The sequence below is a fragment of the Mastigoproctus giganteus genome, chromosome 5 (genome assembly GCF_048544385.1).
Source record: "Mastigoproctus giganteus isolate SK-2022 chromosome 5, ASM4854438v1, whole genome shotgun sequence".
NCBI lineage: Eukaryota > Metazoa > Arthropoda > Arachnida > Uropygi > Thelyphonidae > Mastigoproctus > Mastigoproctus giganteus.
In genome coordinates, this window is record NC_143579.1 from 91,710,208 (window position 1) to 91,733,924 (window position 23,717).

The following is a 23,717-nucleotide window of genomic DNA, read 5'->3' on the forward strand; positions in this document are numbered from 1 at the left end:
ATCGACCAAGTGTAAAGAACTTTAATATTTAGTGATAGAGTACACACAGTTAAACAAAAATGTAAACTGACACTAGCCACAGACATATCATGAATTATATTCATGATATAATTAATTTAGCACAATTCACTGTTCCTTATATCCGTGTGGAGCTTACGTGTCCAGCACTCTAGGATTTGAATCTGAAAATAGTTGATGAGTGTGTTGAGTCTGGTATCTTGAAAAGGGGCTTTAACACGGAAGATTTTGGAAGTGATCCTGCAATCAAGATATCTGTGGGCGGAAGTGAGATGCTGTCTGTTCTTTGCATTGCTAATGTATAGGGAATAGGGATATAAGGAACACACTGAAACCGAGAAAACTAAGGTAAGTGACTTCCTCAGGGGACAGTTGTGCAACTCCCTATTTTTCTCACTCATGACCATTATCATCAACAAAGCTGCTGCCACTGCAGAAAGCATGAGAACTTGCTAAATCCACTAGCTACAAAAACCCATCACAGAAGAGGAAACCGGGAACCACCAAAGTTACAGCTGCCAGACCAATAATGATTTGTTTCTTTTAAATTTAAGCAACCAGTCCTTGCCACAGGGGCAGCTAGATATATTAAAGATCGGCCAAAAATTTTTCCCTCGCCCCTCAACAGATTCCCATCATGCAAACTATTTCAGGTGTAGAGGCCAGGCTCTTGGGACTACCCAAAGAAACCACAACAGAGGCACGCTACAAGATCATTGATTTAATAAGATCGACAAAAAAGGCCAAACCAAACCAAACTTCACCAAGGAACAAGTTTGCCACCTGAAATAATTCTGCAACAACCCCAACATTGTTATTGTGCCTACAGATAAATGACATGTGACTGTCATTATGGATAAACAGGACTACCAAGAGAAAGCTTTGGAAAACCTTGGTAATCAGATGACATATGGGGTGTGCTGCCCACTGTCCCTCAACTGTCTCTAGAAAACAAGGCGAACCCTCTACTGAGGAAATGGCTTAACCGGGCAAAAATTTTCAAAAAACAGTACTGGAATCTCCATGCCACTGGCTGCAATTGGGGCTGCTTCTATGGTCTATTGAAAATCCATAAACCGGACATCCCCCCCCTGCACCCAATCGTTTCAACCAATGGTAGCCCCACCCACAAACTCTCATGCTTCATTTCCACTCTCATCAAGCTGCTGGTGGGCCGAACAGACTTCATAATCCAATCCAGCCAGAAACTCGTACAGTGCTTAAGAAACCACAGCATCAGCAACTAAGACCTCCTCATCTCCTACGATGTCACCACCTTATTTACCTGCATCCCCATCTTGTGTGCAATAGACAGTGTCCACCATTGCTTTGAACGTGACCACACCTTATGTGATAGGACAAACTTTCCATAACGGATATCTGTGAGGCAACACAGCTATGTCTCAACAATTCCATTTTCATGTTCGAGAACATTGTATATAAGCAAACCTGTGGCCTAGCCATGGGCTCACCCATCAGTCCTCATGCAGCAAACCTGGTCATGAAGGAATTTGAAACCGATTCCCTTACCAACTATCCCTTTCCCTTTCACCCTCTGGCATAGATACATGGATGGCATCCTCACTTACTCACCCAAGTCTCTGTGATGGCATTTCTAACCTATCTTAACACCAAATCCATTAATTTAAAATTAATGATAGAAACTGAGAAAGATCATGCCTTGTCATTTTTAGACATTTGGTTAAAGAGAGAGAGGTTCACATATCACAACATCAGTCCATCAGAAACCTACCTGTTCTGAACAATACACCAACTACCATTTCTTTCACACTCGCGGAGTCCAGTTTTGCAGGCATTACCTGCATTCCATTTTACCCTACACTATCACAGGGCATATCCAGAATCTTACGGAGCTACAACATCTGCACCATACAAACACCTGGCAAAAAACTGCAGTCCATACCCCTCCCTCCCCTAAAAACATCAATACCATCTTTGAAGCAGAGCGGGATCATTTACTGCATACCCTGCTGGGACTGTTGATGCAAGCTACATTGGCAAAGCCATCCGTTGCTTGAAGGATCATCTTAGGGATCGCCATATCACTGTTACTAGAGCCAACTTTGCCCATTCAGTGACAGTCACTGGAAACTCCAGAGTTTCCCTGGAAACAACAGCCAATGAAGCCCTTACAAAGCTACAAGAAAAGGGCCAGCCTCCATAAACTCCATATATCCCCTGAGTAAACTACTTCAATTCTACTCAGAGGAACCCTTCAAATAAGCAAGCCACTGCAGATTAAAATTGCTGGTAGAACCATCAAACTGGCAACTGAGATGAAGTATTTTGGGGTAATTCTTGATCCCAAGCGCACGTTTTACCTGCATCTAGACTATCTTCATTTTAAAGTCGGGAACTACACCGCAATGGTAGCAAGGATCAGCAGGTCTGACTGGGGCTAAATCGCCTCTCACTGCAATGCTCTACAAAGCTGTATTTATTCCCACTATAACCTACTGTGCAGGTGTCTGGTATCATCGTGCACTCATTGTTTGTAACCAAATGAAGCTCACCTCCATTTAGTGCAATGGTTTTCAACCGGGGTGCCGCAACAACATTCCAGGGGTGCCATGTAATTTGGGTTTAAGTTACTTAAGCTTATTATTATTTTTCTAATTTATGTTTATTTCATTATAAAAAGGTGTACAATATCTTTTTAATGTTGTGGTGATCAATAATTGATGTTTACTTAGTACCTCTATATAAAGAATAAAATTATATACCGTATATATATAATTTGTATTATGAAATTTAATTTTTATAATTATGTTATTGTAATAAATATCATATAACATATATATTTTTAATATTATATATATATATATATATATATATATATACACACACGGGTATATACAGAGAGAGAAAATTGGATCTAACAGCCAGAAAATTGAGTAGGGGTGCCGCAAAATAAAATAAATTACTTAGGGGTGCCGTTATTAAAAAAAGGTTGAAAACCACTGATTTAGCATAATATCCTTCTCACTATCACCCGTGCCTGCTGCACAGTAAGCAACCCACCGCTCCAAGTCTTTACAGGAGTTCTCCCTCTGGACCTGCAGGTAATTCGCAAAGGCGTGCACTACTGGCTCACAAAGGGACTCCCTACCCCCCCCCCCCCCCCTGGATTTCACTGCAAACACCATCCAAGAGGGAAAAAAGTGCCTTGCAGTCCACCTTCTTAATGCCTGGCAAAACAGACGGAATATTACCTCTAAAGGCTCAATCACTAAAAAAGTTCTTACCTCAAATAGCTCAGATCTACCCTAAAGCTCCAGCATGGTACAGCCCAGGTTTGTACACCACTTTCCTGATTACAGGTCATGGATCCATAAATCACAAACTGGCTTCTATGATCATCGTGGATGACCCTCGCTGTCTTTGTGGTGAAAACGAAGACTGGGATCACCTATTCTATGTTTACCTGCTCTATGAGGACCTTCGAACGTTGCTCATAACAAAAATACATGCCTTGAGGAAATGAACATTTTATGATCAATGAGGAAGACCAGTTCACGCTTTCTCTGCCTTCACTCTCGAACTAATGCACATTGATCGACACCCTTTTCTCATATACTGAAATTTCCCTCAGATTCGTCCAGATTTAACTGTCTTAACCCATCTGTGAACATCTTCATCTAGATTGTGACCACTTCTAGCTACTGGACGTGACACTCAGGTCGCTTGAATTGTTTCATCCGTGTCTCTCTTGATATGTGACTGTCTTCCCAACCTCTTGAGGGCCCTCTTCTTCCACTTTCACTTAGGTGGGAGAAATCCCACCCAACCTGCGGAGGATGCCTTCCCTTACATCCTCCGTCACTCTATCTATACTTCCTTTCCTTTACTCTCTCCAATACATCCTGTATTCCCTGTACCTTGTCTTCTCTTTTTTTTTTTTTTTTTTTTTTTTTTAAACTTGGTCTCTTTCCAGGAAGCTCAGACGACCTTTTTTTTTTTTTTTTTTTTTGATTTGGTAGTTGTTGGCGCATCGGCTTCTGTGGCCATATTGCACCTCCCAAGGTTTTTTTTGCAGTACTTTGATCCAAGCCCGAGGCGGGAATCGAACCCGCGACCTTTGGGTTGCCGGGCAGGTACTTTACCCACTCGGCTAGCCCGGTCGGCTCCTCAGGCGACCTGGATGAGACTAGCCAGAGAATTATGGGCAGCCTGGCTACCTCCTAGTGGTATGTGGGGTCCCACCAGGGGCTCTGTGGCCAAAAGCCAGGACACCCAACAGAACCCAGCACAATACTTCATTTACAACACACAACACTTTCTGGCTTTCACAGTTGTTGTTGTTATTTTGGTTTTTAGGAGCATTAGCACCGACCGAGCTAGCCGGGTGGGTAAAGTGCTTGCCTGGCAAGCCAAAGGTCACGGGTTCAAATCCCGCCTCGGGCATGGATCAGAGTACTGCAAAAACCTTGGGAGGTGCATTATAGCCACAGAAGCCGATGCGCCAATAACTAACAAAAAAAAAAGGAGCATTAGCAACTAAGGCCATATTGCTTCGGGATATGCGGTGGTCATTCCTTGACCTTTCCGCATCCTCCGTATTTGGTGGTGACGGGCTCGAACCCCGGTCTAATCAAGAAGCATGTGCTATGCACTGCTGCTCCTTCCCACCTGGCTACGGAGGTGCCTCGGCTTTCACAGTGATACCGTTTGTCTCTACAGAGTTTATATGCCGCAGATATGGGGAACTATTGGAGGTGCCTTCCCCCCAACAATATGTGCACTGTTGGCTGAAGGGACATGAAATCGCACCCAATGATTCTAAAATCGTAGACTTTTCATGTAATTTAAAGATGTGCTGGTGGTTAGAATCGGCACCTCATCAGCGCCACTGAAACTACAATCAATAAGAGATCGTGGCACTCGCGTATATCCCATCTTTGAGCCTCTCATACTTCGTGAAGTCAGCAGTCACTATCACCATTCACCTACCTCAACCCCTCTCCTCCCATCCTCTCCACCCCTCCCCTTCCCCCTCTCTTCCACTCTCTTGTCACCCTGTTGCACCCCTCCTCCTCCATGACCTCGCATGCTTACATACTTGAAGGTCAACCCGCACAATTAAAACCACTGCTGGCCAGTGCTCAGTCAGTTGATAAAGGCTACATACAGTAAATGAAAGCTACTATATCTGTGTTTGTGCCTAGTGTCAGTTTAACTGTGTGTTGTACTCTATCACTAAATATTAAAGTTATTTTCACTTGGTCGATGCATGCAAGAAATAATAATACATAACCAACTCTCAACCTCATAGGGTTCTTTAGTCATCAAGGAGTATTCTTATTTAGAAAGAATCAGGTTTTATAAATTATAGTGTTTGGAAACTGAACCACGTTGTGGGGAATTTATCATAGTGTTGAGGCTATAAGAAAGTTGCACAAACTAAATTCTGGTGTTGAGGTTTTAAGACAGTTGTATAAACTAAACATCTTTGCACTTGTCATATAACATACTCGAGCAGACATGAATTGAAATTGAGAGGTGGACAACTGTAGTACATAATTATCCCCTCTCTCGAATCAGTAAATTTAAAACAATATCTTTTGATCTAAATCTAAGAGGTTTGGACAGACACCAGGAAGAAACAGTTAAATGAACTGAGGAAGGTAAGTTAGAAAGTTAGTCTCTTTTTAGTTGATGCTATATAAGATTGCTTGCAGCAGCATTTTTTGCACTAATTCTAATAAAGATTTGAAAGTTGTAACTTTTTGTAATTGACCAATGCAGCAATGGCAAATTTACATGTGTTTGGGCCACTTTTTTTTTTTTTTTTTTTATGTTGGGTGGAAAATTGAGGAGGGAGGTGGCAGATCATAATATGAAGTATCGAAAAATAAAAATAAGATATTTAAAAATAATGCATAAAGTTTGCATTAATATTTTAATGCATTAATCTACAAGTGTAAAATTTAAAACTCTTATATAAATACAATTAATTTGCCTATAAAAAATAAGAAAAAATATTTATCATTTTTTTGTTGTGAAGGAAATTAGGACTAATTTTGTAATTTATGAAAAATTATGTTAATTCAGCAATTATTAATTTTGGAGTTGATTGCTTTAGTCATAGTGCTGAAGTTTAAGTTGCTTTGTTATTGCAAAGAGTATCTAATAATGTCTTAGTAGATGCTATATGCAATAATGTGAGACAATATTTCAAACATCAATCAATCTGTTCTTTGATTCTGCATACCAAAGAAAACTGAAAGTCTATATGCACAATGCAAAAAAATTTTTGGAGTTGAGATAGTGCCCACAGGCTGCCAGTTAGCAATTGCTGGATAAGCATATATATGTAATGTGCTGAAAACTTTGTGATTCCAAAATGTTATTAACTTTTATTTCATTTATTAGATAGCCCGAGATTATAATAAAAGGGTTTCTGCTCGTGAAGGAAGGCTTTTAGGTAAACAGTTCCTTGAAGAATGGGCAGTAAGTTATATATTTTTTAATCTGTAACAATTCTTGTAACAAAATTTTACATAATATTTTGAATTATTTCACACACACACACACTCACACACACACAAACCGTGTGTGTGTGTGTGTGTGTGTGTGTGTGTGTGTGTGTTTCATAACTGATAACAGACAAAAAAAAATACCACGCAAAACCAAACAAAAAAGAATATTGTTATGAATTTTTATATTTTTATTACAATTATAAATATAAGCTGATTGTAAAATAACTTCCAGGGTTTTTAATGCCTTATATCTTTTAAAATTTTAAATATTCCTATTTTAGGCAAACACTCAAAATGTCCAGCATTAGATTTGCATAATTGCATTTTTCAAGTTTGTTGTCAAATGAAAATGAATATTTATTAATGTTTCAAAGAGCAAAGAAATCATTTATACACAGTGATAACAAAGGGATGCAAAATTGTGTGGTTGGTGAAGCATTTGCATAAGCAGAATGGCAGTGCTGAAGCTTTATAATGGTAATATTGACATATGTAATCCCTGTTAATGTTCAATATTCTAATACAGCTGGGAACAATTTCTATAGGAATGCCCCAAAACATCTTATGGATAAGAAAAACACTTCACAGGTAGTATGAACATGCAAAATGGTGTCATTTTGTCAGAATCAAATACACATTCTTCTCCTTAAATTCCCCTTTTTGTGTGTATGTGAAAGTTTGGTATAGGTTCACCTGATTTCATTCTTGTACTTTTTTAAAAGATCGGTGTAAGGACCCCAAAATGTATAGTATCACAAAAACTTAGCAGCACAGGCTGTTCTTCATTTATCCAGGTCATACCCATTCTGCAAGAGCAACAGATGGGGGGGGGAGGGAGAAGTTATTCTAATGCAAGAGAATGCTCCACCATATACTGGCTAAAAAGTCAACAAATATTTCCTTGGCTGGGCAATTCCCTTTTGCTTTCCATACATTTTGTATTCACATTTTCCAGACTTTATACCAATAGACTTGAGTATTCCTAAACTCTGCAGTTTATACACCCCTACCCATAAGTACCAGAACTGATAGTGGTTTTAAATAAAGTAACAAATATCCTAAATTTCAGGGGCTCACATCGGGTGAGTATGGGCTTGGCACACCCAAGGTCCTGAGCTGGATATCGTCATTCTTCTCTTTCTTGGTGATTCCTTTCAAGTTCTCTCTCTCTCTCTGGGTAACTTAGAATTTTTTTTTTTTTTTTTGGCTGGTGCAGCAAAAGCCTTGGGCTTCCTTGCACCATATGGCTAATATAATATAATAGTAATAAGTGAAATACAGTAGACTCCCAGTTAACTGGGACCCATGGGGATTGGTAAATGCCATATAACTGTAGTTTCTGGTTTGCTTGAGAATTAGTATTAAAAAAAATACTTTATTATACTAAGCCCAAATTTTAGAAAATTAAGACAAACATAGACAAATTTTACTAAAGAAACTGAGTTTTATTATAGAAATCGCTTTTTGAATACAGTAACTTACAAAAAAACACACTCAAAACTGTTGCAGTAGGTAGAGAGTTTACTGGGTAAACGTTGCATGAGGATTGTCAGGATCTGCTGATGTAGCTGGGACAGGATCAGGAAGGTCTGTAGATGGTTTTGGATCTGCATCAGTAGATGATGTTGTGCTGCCAAACTTGCTTTCAGCATTCTTCAAAAATGAACAAATATCACCTTGCTTTGAGGTCTTACGTCTCTCAGACAAAGTCAAGTTATGCATGATGTGGAGCTGCATAAGATGCTGAGAAGTGAAGAAGGGTTGCTGTTCTACAAAAGCTATTAAAGTTTCAAATGCTGCAGTAGCTCTCTGCCAGGATACTTTTCCCACCTGACACACATCGCCATCACTTTCTTCCTCCTCTGCAACTTTCATTTTTCCATGATTCACAACAGCTTCTATAATGTCTTCCGTATTGAGTGTATGAGTTACTGGTACATCTTCATCCACAACAAGCCAGTTGTCAACTTCATCTCGAGGCAAATTCATTTCGTCAACTAACTCACAGATTTTATCATAAACGGTGCTATTGACAGCTGCACTATTGCCTGGAAACTCTTCAAATTCAACGGAGGAGGACTTCTCAAACATCACAGCTGGCTACAACTTTCTCCAACATTTCCATAATGTTTCATTTCTCACAGAGTTCTAAGCACAACTAATAGTGTAGATAGCATCTTTGAGGTTATATTTCTTCTGAAAATCCAGAATTGTCCCATCAAAATTAGTCATTTTCTGCATGAAGTCGTGCCTGTAAAACATTTTTATGTTTTGCATCACCCCCTGATCCATTGGTTGGATCAGACTTGTAATGTTATCTGGAAGATAACACACGAAAATGTTGCCATTAACTAGCTCTTCAGCAGGAGGATGTGCTCAACAGTTATCCAAGAGCAACAAAACTTTACTATTCTCTGGTAATCTTTTCTTTTGTAAATTTTCTTTAACACTAGGGACAAACGAATAATGAAACCACTTGGTAAAGATTCCTGCGTCCATCCAACTGTTACTCTGTGCATGATAATGTATGGGAAGGTTGCTTACGCCTTTAAAGCGCCTTGGTTTAGCAAATTTGCCGACCACACACAGCTTTACCTTATGATTTCCTGATGCATTTGCACAGAGCACAGTTACATGCTCTTTATTTTGCTTAAACCCATGAGCTACCTTCTCGGTACCACCAGACAAAGTAGAATTAGGCAGACACTTCTACATTAGTCCTGTCTCATCTGCATTATAAATCTTTCTGGGGTCAAGTCATTTTTTTCCACTATTTCACTAAACACCTCACGAAATGAAGCTGCAGCCTGAAAATCTGCTGATTTTTGCTCCCCTGACAAATCCAGCTTGCGGATGCCATGACGAACCTTGAATCGAGTAAGCCAGCCACTTGAAAATGAACATTTATCTTCAGTTTTCATTTTCTCGCGAAATTCTTTCACTTTTTCTTGCAACATGGGTCCAGAAATGCAACCACCCTTGGATCTTTTCAGTGAAAACCACTCATACAGGACCTGGTCAAGCACTTGCATTCTTGATGTATGAAGAGTATGACACTTCTCTACACTTTTGTCACTCTCTGACTTGGCATAAAACTCCTTTATTTTCTGAGACTGAGCCTTAATGTCATAGACAAGCCAACATTAAATTCTTCCATGAGCATGGTATTAATATTGGGAATTGGTGCAAGAAATGAGCTTATACACGCTGCTCACTCTGTATAAATCGCAAATCCGCCCTGCCATGGAATATTGTTCCCACATCTGGAGTGGTGCCCCCAAAACCTCTCTCAGGCTTCTTGATTCCATTCAGAAGAGGGCAGTTAGGTTAATTAATGATTCATCTCTAACAGAGTCTCTCCACTCGCTTTCTCATAGACATACTGTTTCTGCTGCATGCCTCTTCTACAGATACTTCCATGGGCACTGTTCTTCTGAATTGGCTTCTATAATTCCCGCTCTCTCTCTTTCAAAACAGTCCGAACACGTGCCGCCACCAGCCAACATCCATTTACTGTCCAACTTAAAACCCACAGAACCAACTTTTCATCTTCCTCATTTATTCATTCAACTGCCGTTTTCTGGAACAACCTTCCTTCATACGTATTTCCTGAAAATTACAATATACAGAAGTTCAAGTCCAATGTCAACAAATATCTTCTTCCATCTTCTCAACCTCCAATCCAAGCATGGTGCTAAGTACTATAGGTTCTAATACCTCTCGTGTTTGGGGTTCACATAAAAAAAAATAATAAAATACAGCGCCAGAAAAGAAAAAAAAAACTTCCCAGTTCACCCACAACATCCCTCCTCTCCAATAGGATGTCTAATTTTTCCTTGAATTTATTCAAACTATCTACTTTGACAACAACGGATGGAAGCTTGTTCCAACAACCTACCACCTGTTGGCTGAAGGCAGACTTCCACCATCTATTTTGCAACCAAACTTTCTCAATTTGAATTTATGCCCCCACGTGCATAGTCTGAGCAAGGGGAAGAATCAGCACTAAGTTTGCTTAAGCCATAAACACCTCAATCAAATCACCTTGCAAATTACCTAGTCTCTGATTGTTACAATTTGCAGAACTGAAGCATTTCTTGGTAACACCATCCCTTTATTCCCTCGCCAATCTCATTGCCGTCTCTATACCCATTCCAGCATCTCTGCATTCTTCCTAAAATGAAGCCTCCAGACCTGACTGCAGTATTCAAGATGTGGCCTGACCATTGCCTAATACAATGGGATAATTTTGGGATAAGGAGGTGATTATCTCTTTATTAAGGCTTTGAATGGTTTGAGCAAGCTCAATGCTGATGGGATTCTTCCTGTTTCTCAGAATACACACTTGAGGGGGCATAGATTCAAATTGAAGAATGACAGTTGCAGAATAGATGTGCAGAAATTTATCTTCAGCCAGCAAGTGATTAATTGCTGGAACAAACTTTCATATACCTTTGTGGAAGTTGAAAGCTTAAATAGATTCAAACAAGAACTGGACAAAGTTTTGGAGTGAATAGATAGGTGAAATGGGAAGTTTTTTTGTTTTTTTTGGCTGATGCTCTATAATCTTGCTTTCTTGCATCATATGCTAATGCTAATAATCATCTTCTTATCTCTTCTAGCAAAATTCTTGTATATCATTTGCAAAATCCCATGAGCTGTCCTGGCAGCCTGCCTGCCTGCACTGCTTAGGACTTCATAACAGACTCCGTAGTTACCATCCGCTCCTTTTCATTTTCCACCACCCTAAGTATAGTACCATACAGTTGATATGTTACTCTAGGCGTACTGCTACCCATATGCAGTACCTTGCATTTCTCAAAGTTAAACTTCAATTGTTGTTTCTCAGCCCATTTATGTTGTCTATTTTTCTAGATCTTGTTGCAGCAGCATACCTTCATTACTGTCATTAACCACCCTACCAATCTTTGTATCATCTTCGAACTTAGACATTAAGCCTGATATACCCTCCTCAGTATCATTAATAAATACAGAAAACAATGATGGGCCCAGCACCAAACCCTGTGGGATTTTACGAATAATGTTAGTCCATAAAGAGCAGTGTTATTTAATAGCCACTCTTTCTTCTCAACATTACCAAATACAATAAATAATCGGGTAATTTTAATCGTTATAAAAAATAATATAATATTTTTTTTTTATTATACAATAAATAATAAAAAATATTTATTTTTATTATATTATAAAAAAGTATTTTTTACGAATAAAATACGTATTTTATTCGTAAAAAAATTTATTATATTAAATAAAATAGTTACGTATTTTATAATACGTAAGTATAAATTATAATACGTAAGTCGTAATAAAATGCTTACATATTTTATTACGTAATAAAATATTGCTACTGCTTTTGCTTCTATCGTAAGCAAACTTGTTTTTTGTTTGATTTTCTATCCAAACAGATGACAGCCGTTCCATCTCTTCCAGTTCTTGTGTCTTAATCTAATGGATTTTAATTACACTTTGAGTTGTTCCCGCTTGAAAGTTGTTTTTATTTTCTCTGCATTCTTTGTAATTCTCGGCGTTGCCTCATTTAGGTCTGTAGCATGTACATTATCACATGGTCTTTCATTTCGCTCAAAGCGTTTCACAGTTTCATATTTTTTTTCTCTATCGACAGAGGCGGACTGGCCATAAGCCTTACCTGGGAAATCCCGGTGTGATTTTGGCCATAAACTGTAGTATGAGGCCACTATAAATTTTCCCAGGTAAGAATTTTTGATCCAGTCCACCTCTGTTTATCGATATTGCTTTTCTTTTTTTCTCTGAATCTGTAGTGTCTTCACCAGGACGCTTCCTTTTCACACCTTTTATGCATTTTACTCATTTTTAGGGAATAAAGCACAATTACAAAACAAGGAGCACCCTTAATACACATAAATAAAGCTGCGCGCGTATGGCAACTGAATAAACAACATGGTAAAGGCCGAGATACGCTATTAACACCTCACATTTTACTGAAGCACATTTCTGGGGGTTACTACCATAAAACAATAAAAACAATTTCCAGTTGCATTTCTGCTAGTGGAATCTGTTATAAACTGGTAGGTTTTTTTTTTTTTTTTTTTGTTGTTGGTGCATCAGCTTCTGTGGCCATAATGCACGTCCCAAAGTTTTTTTTGCATTTTACTCTGATCCAAGCCCGAGGCGGGAATCGAACTCGCGACCTTTGGGTTGCCAGGCAGGCACTTTACCCACCTGGCTAGCCAGGTCGGCATAAACTGGTAGTAAACTCCATCTAATTGCATTTGCGATTATATCGATAGCTGGAATTGTGTTAGTTTTTACATTATTATGGTGAAATGTGTTTCCCCTTCACTGATATAAAACATAAATACATTTTCAGAATCTTCTTCATTCCTATCGTGTTGCATTTGGTTGGGGTGATTTCGCATTTGACTGCCATTTCTTGTAAATACAAAGGCGAATCATGCATAAGCGAATTCGGTTCGTGCTATATAAGATAACATTCCCCTATTTATAAATCGTGTATGATCGAATTCGTGTAATGTAAACACGTGTTATACAAGGACCGACTGTAGTTGCTCCCGGCAGACATACCCTGGTTCTGCTCCACCTATCTTTATTACAAAAAATATTCCCCGTTTCCCTGACAATGGAGTCTCCTAATAAAACAATGTCCTTTTTAACCAGAGTAGTTTGCACTTGGTTTTTCTGTTTTGAGGCTCGAATCGGGTGTGCATTACTTGGTAGATTGCTGGAGTTTTGGGTCCCTGACGAGCTCCCAGATGCATTATTTTCGAGGGCAAGCACTCGTTTTTTCAGGGGCTCAAATTGTTCCATCAGTGCACCAAATTGTAATTTAAGATCGGTGCACTCCTTACATCGATCACAAAGAAAAGAATCCCAGGTGAGGTAGGATTAGTCACCAGGTCGACCTTGGAAAACATTCCCCAGGTTCTACAACGGATTAAATCATGACTCACCCGTAAATCGCCATCTGCTATTTCCGTGTGAGTCACGATACCCTGTGACGTGTTTAAGGCAGATCTCGTAACTACCATTATAAAATTAAATAAATATCAATGAAAGTAACTTTAAAAAATTATATCTATAATATTATTAAAATCAAACAGTTACAGGAAAACCTATAACAAAATAATCCAACAATATCTAAATAAATCAAATATTTAAAAGCACTATCCAAAAGTAAACCACTTAACTGAGCCCTGTCTAAGCGCGTCCGCTCACCTCGAATGCGATGTTTCGCATTCCCACACGGGAATGCGAAAATTATTTATGTCTTAGTTAAAAATGTAATACAGAATTTATCTGCATAGGAATAGAATTATAAGAAACTTACAGCATAGCTTTGTGAAGGGGTGATCATCATGTCTGACTGATCAAATTAGTTATCGTTAAAGTATGATAAAAGAAACGAATAATTGTAATGCCATTTAGTTTAGAAATCTTTTCAGTCCAGTTTCACGTAAACAAATTTTGAAAAAATCAGAGCAGTGGCATTAGCAGCAATGCACTACCTGTTGAATAAAGAAATGATTAGGCAGGATGATAATTTTTTTTTCAGATGGGCTAAAATATGTCACTTGAGATATAACTTTGGTAAATGCACCGTTTCATTTGAGTTGCAGTAATCTTAAGTTAATGTATCACTTCTATTGTAATAAAATAAATGAAATGGATAATGAAAAACACTTAGGAGTCTGGTACAGGAAGGATATTAAGAATATCGCAGACAGGGTTCTATTGTACCTCATGGAGTTCTGGAAATATCATGAAGGAAAAAATTAGACAATTTTTTCATTGTGCTTGTATAAACTGCAGCTAGACCGCATCTTGAATATTGAATACACTTCAGAACCCTCATTTTGGGTATTGACCTGTTGCAAAGAATAGAGAGAAAAGCAACAAGATTAGTGACAGATACATTTTTACCCAGAGTGATATGATTTCTATAAGTTAATGTTTTGAAACTATACTTCTGTGTTATGATCTGTTTGAGATATGTAACAGGTGTAACATAAATTTAAATTGAGAAAGTATATTTACAGAATATGCGCACAAAAATTTGGCTTTTGTTAGAGTAATTGACTGTTGGAATAAATTCCCATCTGTCCTTATGGAGGAGGAAATTCTATTTAAATTTAAAGGAGGAGTGGACAGATATTTACTTGTAGTAGAAGAAAGTGAGTGAAGATAAAATCTTTTTTCTTGATATTTCTTTTTTGGCAGATACTACATAAGTTAAGTTTCTTTGCATCTAAAATTTTGCCAGTGCTAATGACAAGAAAAGATTCATCACCAGTAATTTCAAGAAAAAGTGAACATAATTTGCTTTAATAGCTTTTAGATACAAAACTGTTAACTTAAAGTTATATGTGCTTACTTAAACTAAATATCACTTTAAATGCAAAATTTCTAAAAAAATCTTTCAAGATTCTCAATGGATGAGGAAACAGAAAGGCAGAAAACATGATCAGAAACAGCCACACAAATGACAGCTGCCAGAAGATGATTGAAGTATAGATCAAAAGTGACCAATTTAATATTTGGGAAATGAAGCTTACTGGCTATTCAGATTGATCTCCTTTGAATTAGTACCTTTTACACTGGATACACCAATTCCAATGCTTTTGCAACTTCTGGAAGAATTTTTGATAGACTTCTTTATTGGAATTTCTAATTGTACCTGTGTCAGATTCCGAATAATTTCTCAGCCATTAAAAAATCTGTGACATTTCAAGGGGTTTAAAGCTCAGTAAAGAAAAAATAACAGAGAGCTAAATTCAGTGATTGCTTTGAATGGGAGACAGCAGTGAAGTTCTTTGCAAGAAATACTTGATTGGAGAGTGACTAGTGTGTAGGGGCATTGTCATGATGTAAGCACCAGTGAAGGGGTGATCATCCACTTTTTCCTGCTGTTATTTTCTGAATGGCATCACACAACCTCCATTGAACTGTTTTGTAGTATTCCTGATCATCTGGACCATATGAAACAATTCATAATGAACAATACCCTATGAGTAAAATAATACAGTTGATTGAGATTATTTTTTTGGTGGCCTTAGAAAAGACAGCCTTCCATTAAAAGGACTAGGCCTTTTTTTCTGAATTGTAGTCATTCACCCACAATTCATCGCCAGTAATGAGAGAAGTAGGTCAACAACAGCACATTGACGAAGATTCTGACATGTGAGAACTTGAAACTTTCTGTGACAATCATCGAGGATCTGAAATGCATTACATTCCCAAATCTTGTGTTAAATTGATTGACACATTCCATATGAAATGAGGTAGAATTTTTCTTAATGTGGTTTGTATTCATTAATAGGAAAGATTGCTTCTGCAGGGATGGAATACACTTAAATAGAATGGATGCAAGAGTGTTGCTGTTGAGACAGTGTTAAATGGGTCAGAAAATTGATAGCGTGGAAACAGAGACTAATAGATTAAGAGTAGACAGGCAGAGGCAAAAGTGATTCTTGCACCGCTTCTATTGGAACAAGCAGCAGCCTGGAAAGCAAGGTGTCATCATTTCACTACCTTCTAGGGCTCTTTGTGGAAAAGCAAACATGGGCTGTGTTACGGTTATGAAGAGTAAAAACAGTTACATATGTACTTGAATGTATGCTAATGCTGGGATCATAGTAAATAAATTAGATGAATTTGAAGTACTGATCAAATCATAGTGTCACTCAGATATAAATGATTCAGAATTTGAATATGAGGAGTAAATGTGTACAGAAAGGACAGGAGGGGAGGGTTATGCTCTTTGTTGAGCAGATAAAAATCTAAGGCAGTGCATCCAGTGGACATGGGTAGCCAGTGCAATGTCTACCATTTGATGTGACATAAGCATTAGAGAAAACAAAACTGAGGGCAGGAGTGTTATAAATCTAATGACTATGATGAGTATAACAAACAGCTATAAAGAGAAATAGAGTGGGCCAGTGAATCAATGTCTTATAGTGGGAGACTTTAACTTTTCAGATATTAACTGGATCTTATTGGTTGGTCACTCACACAGTAGCAAGGCTTTTTGTGTATTTATTAGGTGATTGTTTTCTACACCAGCATGTTAAAGAGCCAACAAGAGAAAGCAGTAGTTTTGATTTGATTATCAGAAGCGACCCCTCTTGCATTAAGAATCTACAGATAAAAGGCCCACTAGATGGCAGTGATCATAGCATATTGATGTGGGATTTACTTAAAGATGTAACTACTATCAAAGAAAAGAAAAAGGGTGATTGCTTTCATAAAGGTGATAACAGTGGTCTCAGACAGTTTTCAAATTCTATGCAATGGGACTAACTGATGAAGTTACCAACAGCAAATTGTAAATAGGATGCATTGAGGGATGTTATTATAGAATCTAATAGGCTTCTTATACCAACTAAGAGATACAGTTCAAGGCACAGACCTAAATGGATTTCAGATGAACTGAAGAGACGTGTGGCAGCAAAGAAAAATGCATGGAATGCAAATAAAATTATTAGGAGATACAGATGCCTACAGTTGGTATAAACTAGTCTGCAATCAAGTCTAATTGGAAGTTAGAAGGAAGCTGTTGAATCTCACATTGGTCCACTAGATATGAATGGATTAACTTTAATGATGCTGCTCAGGTTGTGGACAAGCTGAACAGGTATTTTGCATTTATTTTCACACATGAGGAATTTTTTATGGATGGGGATGCCAGAAGTCAAATTCTGGCAAGGAGCTGATTATTTTCTGTTAACGGAGAGGAAAAAGTAAGAGAGATTGTTAAAACTAAGCATAAAAAAGGCTCCTGAGGTGGAAGGGTTCTATCCAGTTATATAAGTGGACTTAAGATGTGCAAATATACCCCAGTTTATAAAGAGGACCAAAGGAAGAAATAAGTAATTACAGGCTCATTATCTTGACTTCTGTTCCAGAGAAAATAATGAAGTCACTGGCTAAAGTAGTAATGCAGGATCATCTAGACAGAAATTCAGTTACAGCATGCACTTGTTAAGGGAAAGTGTGATTCGATACTATGGTACGTTAACAAAGGAACTGGATATGTGCAATAATTTTGACATCGTATACTTAGATTTCAGAAAAGCTTTTGATACTGTTACACATAAAAGATTGCTATACAAATTGGAACAGTTTGCCATTGAGGACAAGTTATTCTTATGGATAAAGGGATGGTTGAGTGTGAAAAGACAATGGGCAATGAAAAGACTGCTCTTCTTGGACTAATATTATTAGTGAACTCCCCAGGGTTCAGCGCTAGGCCTATTGTTGTTTTCTATATTTATTAATTTATTGAATTAAGGTGTAACAGGCTTAATTCTAATTTTGCAGATGATACGAAAGTTGGCAGGGTAGTTAATTGCAGTAATTAGGGTATGCTAATGCAACAGGATCTAGACAAATTAGGCAGTTGAGCTGAGAAGTAGCATTTGAAGTTTAATATTGACAAATACAGGATACTTCATAAGGGGGAACAGTAATCCTAAATTAACATACCAGATGTGTGTTACCACACTTAGAGCAGTGGAGAATGAAAAAGACATGGGGATAATTGTGCAGGCAGGTATAATGTTCTCTGAGTTACCAGCAGAGCTCATATGGTGTTGTCAATTATATATATAGGAATTTTGACAGCAGGGATAGGGAGGTGATTATCCCTTTGTATGAAGCAATGGTTAGGCCATATTTTTAATAACTGCATACAGGTCTGGAAGCTCATTTTTAGGAAGGACGTGGATCTGTTGGAAGGAGTGCAGAGAAAAGCAACAACACTGAGGTTGTTTTGCTTTTCTCTGTTTAAAGCCTTGAATGGACTGAGTAAGTTTAATGCTGATGGAGTCCTTCCTCTTGGTCTGACTACGCATTGGAGGGAACACACACGTTCAAATTGAGGAAGATTACAATTGGACGTGCAGTAATTTGCCTTCAGCCAAAGGTGGTTCATTGTTCAAACAAGCTCCTGTCTGGTATTGTGGAGGTGGGTAGTTTGAATAAATTAACATTAGCATTAGTAAAGGCATATGATGCAAGAAAGCAAGCTTATATAGCATCACCCAAAAAAAAAAAAAAAAAAAAAACTTTCCCATTTTACTCATCCATTCACTCCAAATGTTTGTCTTGTTTTGCCTTGAATTTATTTAAGTTGCTGACCTCCACTACAACAGATGGAAGTTTGTTCCTACTATCAACCACCCGCTGGCTAGAGGCAAATTTCTGCACATCCATTCTACAATTGTCTTTCCTCAATTTGAATTTATGCCCCCACAGGTGAGTAATCTCAGGAAGAATCCCATTAGCATTGAGCTTGCTCAATCCATTTAAGGCCTTATACATCTCAATTAGATCACCTCGCAGGTGCCTACTCTCCAGCCATTGCACTTTGCAGAATTTAAGCCTTTCTTAGTAAGAGGACCCCTTCATTCCCTTCACCAGCCTTGTTGCCCTTCTCTGTACACATACAAGCAACTCAACGTCCTTCCTAAAATGAGGCCTCCAGACCTGTATACAGTACTCAAGGTGTGGCCTGACCATTTCCTTATACAAGGGGACAATCACCCCCCCTTATTTCTGCTAGCAAAATACCTGTATATCATTGACAAAGCACCATGAGCTACTCTTGCAGCCTTTTTGCACTGCTCAGAAAACGTCATATCTGACTGCACAGATACCCCCAAGTCCTTTTCATTCCCCACTACCCTGAGTGTAGTACTACCAAGTTGATACGTTAATCTTGGGTTACTACTACCCATATGCAGTACTTTACATTTGTCAATGTTAAACTTCAGTTTCACCTCTCAGCCCATCTGCCCAACTTTTCCAGATCCTGTTGCAGCAGCGTACTATCATTACTTCCTTAACAACCCTGCCAGCCTTCGTATCTTCTGCAAACTTAGACATTAACCCTGATATACCTTCATCAATATCATTGATAAATACCGAAAACAACAATGGGCCCAACACCGAACCCTGGGTGACTCCATTAATCCATGAAGAGCAATGACCAATCATCCAGTAAATCCACAAAAGTCTTGCTAATGTCTCTGATATCCCAACAATATCTACTCTGATATCCCAACAATATCTGCTTTTGATACCTTGACCAGCACTTCAAAGATATCAAATTTATTTACTATACTCCTAGCATTGGTGTACATGCAAGTATACATACACCTATTCTTACTCATAGTTACCCTAACACAATCCATGTATTTACTTGTTCCGCAATTACTCCTAGCAGCCCTTGAAATCCCCAGTACCTCGCTCTTCAAGCTACTGCTCCTCATTCCGATAGAAGCAGTGCAAGAATCACTTTCACCTCTGCCTGTGGCTACCATTAATCTATTAGTCTGTGAATCCCCCTCAAGCTAGCAGTTTTCCGACTCACCTAACACTGCCCTGATAGCATTAGCAAATATTCTTGCACCCTTTCTATTTAAGTGTTTCCCATCCCTGTAGGAACAATCTCTCCTGTTAATAAGCACAGACCACGCTGAGAAAAATTCTACCCCATGAGCCTTGCACAATCTCTCCAGGGCCGAATTGATTGACTGGGCTCTCATCATATACTCTCTCCTATCATATCTGGGCAGAATTGCAGTCAATTTCAAATTTAACCCTAACTCGTGGCTTTTTTTCAACATTGAGCTAGACTCAATAAGTAAGTTTGCAGATCTCCTACTCTTAATGTCATTAGTACCAACAATATCGCACAATCACCCTTTGTGCCTTTAAAAGATGATATCTGCACAACGTCATCAGCCTTTGCCCCAGACAGACTTACCCTGGTCCTATCACATATATTCTTTTTGCACAATATATTTCCCGTCTCCCTGACAATAGAGTCACCAATAATAAGCTCCTGTGGGACCAGCATATTCTGCCCTGAAGGTTGCCGCTGCATTGCCTGATGATCAAGCGTAAGCTCTGGCATTGATGTGGGCAGCTGAGAACTTGATGTGTCCCCCAATTTAAGTCCTTCGAGTGCATCTACCCTGTCCTTCAAGCTCTCATAAAGGCCCATAACAATGCTGAATTGGCCCCTAACTTCTTCATGCTCCTTACATCGTGAACACACAAAGACATCCCCCTCCCCCTTGGCAACATCATGTCACATCCCAGAAAGGTCTGCAAACATTTTCACAAGTTGAACATTTCTTTAGCCTGTGATGCTTTGGAGAATCGCCCCCCTTCTGTTCTCCCCCAAGCCACAGCACTCCCGCTACTTTGTGCACATTGCTTTGCTGCTCTAGTCTGGAGCACAATTTCTGTTTAAATATGATTCAATTAATTAACAATGAAAATTAATAAGGTTAATAAATTTAATTGATTAATTTGCTATACTATACTTCTATACAATACTCTACTAAGCTAATGCAGTAATGCGTATTCCGCTATATAGTTTAATGTTATACCTTAGGTATAATGTAATTATATTTGTAGATATAATAATGTAATTATAATTAATATCCTAGAATTATAATAAATTAATACATGAGATTAATTTATTATAATTCTAGGAAGAACTAGATTAATTTAGTGTGGATGGACAGGTGAATTGGGAAATGTTGGCTTTTTTAATTAATTAATTTATTATTTTTCTTGGGTGTTATAAGCTTGCTTTCTTGCATCATTTGGTCAAAAAAAAAAAAAACAATGAATTTCACTATCAACTTCACCAATAGTTAACAGATCATTTCTGAATAGATCATGAACCCAAGCAATTGAATCACTGACTTTTGAAGTTGAATTGTCTGTAGATTATTATCAACAGACAAGCGAGCCCCTCTTTAAACTTTGGTAACCACTGAAAAGTCTTTGAATGAACCATATCATCTTCTCTGAAAGTTGTTTAACATCATGATGGTCTTTTGCAAGTTTCTCTAATTTGAAACAGAATTTGTTGCAAATTCTCTGTTCAGTAAAATCACACATATCAAAATGCCATGAACCACATAAAGTACTTTGTATTGAACATGTTCTAATTCAGACTGATTGCAGATAAGTGGGAAATTCGTGCAGTACTATGTCTAAATGACTTACCGAACATGTTGCATCAAGTCACCATTCACTACAAAGCTGCATTTTTGATCATGCTTCATATATTACAGCTATCAGTATTCATCACTTATGACTTCCACCCACTTTAACAGGAACAAAGACCATGCAGTTTCAATGAACTGTTCCAACTAATCATTGGTTCCTGCTTACTAATTTCAAGTCTGTATCTTGTCTCCATTGACAATACTGACAGTTTAATATAGTCTTCTTTGCTCACTTACACCTAAGTTGGTTTTTTTTATTCTCGATTTCACTCCCAGTGAAAAAAGGTGGAAAAATATTGGGTAAGGGAGATCAGAATTGGTGTTTAGTGTGCTTTATGTAAGCAGTTAAAATTGTGTACTAATTTTTAGATTTAGAATTGCACATTTAAAAGCTACTAATGTGAATGTTAGCTTCATCTTCTGGTCATAATGTTCCATTGTCAACTTGTGCATTAAATATTCAATTTGGATAATCTCAAATAGCATTGTAATATGTACATTATGTCATTCCCTAATCTTATTATATTCATTTTCAGAAAATAAATGGCATAGAACCAAGTGAGCTGTTTAAAAATAATAATAAAGCACGCATTGTTCAGCTGCAGACCCTGAGGTCTATAGTAGAAGTAAGTATAATTCAATGTATAAAGCACATAGAAGAATATAGCATTTTTGAAAGTGTTATTCAATAAGTAATTATTTATCTTTGAATATATATCACTTGATATATATATATATATATATATATATGCTGTATTGCACATTTAGGTCTTTCTCTTTATAATTATTTAAAGAGAAAATGAAAGTAGTCTGGGATTATTCATTCTGGTAACATTCTTGCCAAGGGAAAGAAAAGGCAGTCTAATAAGTGATTAGCAACAGAGTTATTATCTCATATAAATTCTTAAGGCCATAATGTAAAAACAAGGCTAAGAAATAAATGATATAATAGACACTGATGTACTCAAATTAAATTTCCTGCATGTACATATTTATAATCACATTTGCAACATCAGACTGATGGTTACGGTCATTCTGACTGTGTAAAATCTATTTGTCTGCATAGTCAGTGCTACAGTTTGCAATTTCTTATTACATGGCACTATGGTTGGATCGTGAAATAATTTTGATTGGCATGCAGATAATGTGGCCCTCTTTAAAAGGTTTTCAGTGTCAAATTTTAGTTTGAATTTAAAAAAAGTAAATAACATTCAAATTGTGTACTAAAATAAAAATCCTTTTAATAAATTAAAAGTTTGATATATACTGAAAAAATTTTAATTAACATATTTGGTAAGATTAGCAAATGCTGCCACCTATGAACTCTGACTTTATTGCACCAAGTTCAACAATCATAGGCTTTAGTCATTCTAGATGAGGACCGAGACTTTTTTGGGCTATCTTCTCACTATGTTCAATTTAGTCAACCTCTAGCAAAGGTATCTGGTTTTCTTTCCCAGTCAGTCGAAAGAAATTCATTTTTAATTAAAATTCATGTGATTTTCATCCAGTTGGATGAAAATCCCCCGATCCTTATGTATGTAGTAGTAGTGGCATGTGATGCAAGAAAGCAAGTCTATGAGCTTATGCAGCATCAGCAAAAAAAAAAAAAAAAAAATTTCACACAACCATTCCCTCTAAATGTTTGTCCAGTTCCTCCTTAAATTTATTTAACCTATCAACTTTCACAACGATAGATGGAAGTTTGTTCCAGCAATTAACCACCCGCTGGCTAAAGGCAAATTTCCACACATCTATTTTTCATCTGTCTTTCCTTAATTTGAATTTATGCCCCCTTAGGTTCGTAATCTGAACAAGTGAAAGAATCCCATCAGAATTCAGCGTGCTCAACCCATTCGAGGTCTTATACACCTCAATCAGATCACCGCGCAGGTGCCTAGTCTCCAGCCACTGCAATTTGCAGAACTTAAGCCTCTCTTGGTAAGAGGATCCCTTCATTCCCTTCACCAATCTTGTCCCCCTTCTCTGTACACGCTCAAGCAAATCTACATCCTTCCTAAAATTAGGCCTCCAGACTTGTATGCAGTACTCAAGGCATGGCCTGACCATTGCCTTGTACAGAGGCAATGGTCAGGCCACTGCCTTATACAGAGGGACAATCACCTCCTTTTCCCTGCTAGCAAAATTCCTATAT

At 37.8% G+C, this 23,717-nt stretch overlaps 1 protein-coding gene across 1 annotated transcript in view; it reads left to right on the plus strand.

Moving 5' to 3' along the window:
* Positions 1–23,717, plus strand: part of LOC150085557 (uncharacterized) — a 107,260-nt gene that overhangs the window by 17,791 nt on the left and 65,752 nt on the right. Inside the window, exons 2-3 of the mRNA XM_090373340.1 lie at positions 6,412–6,489; positions 22,099–22,188. Of these exons, the coding sequence (XP_090229466.1) occupies positions 6,412–6,489; positions 22,099–22,188 (168 nt within the window). The remainder of the gene's footprint in view (positions 1–6,411; positions 6,490–22,098; positions 22,189–23,717) is intronic.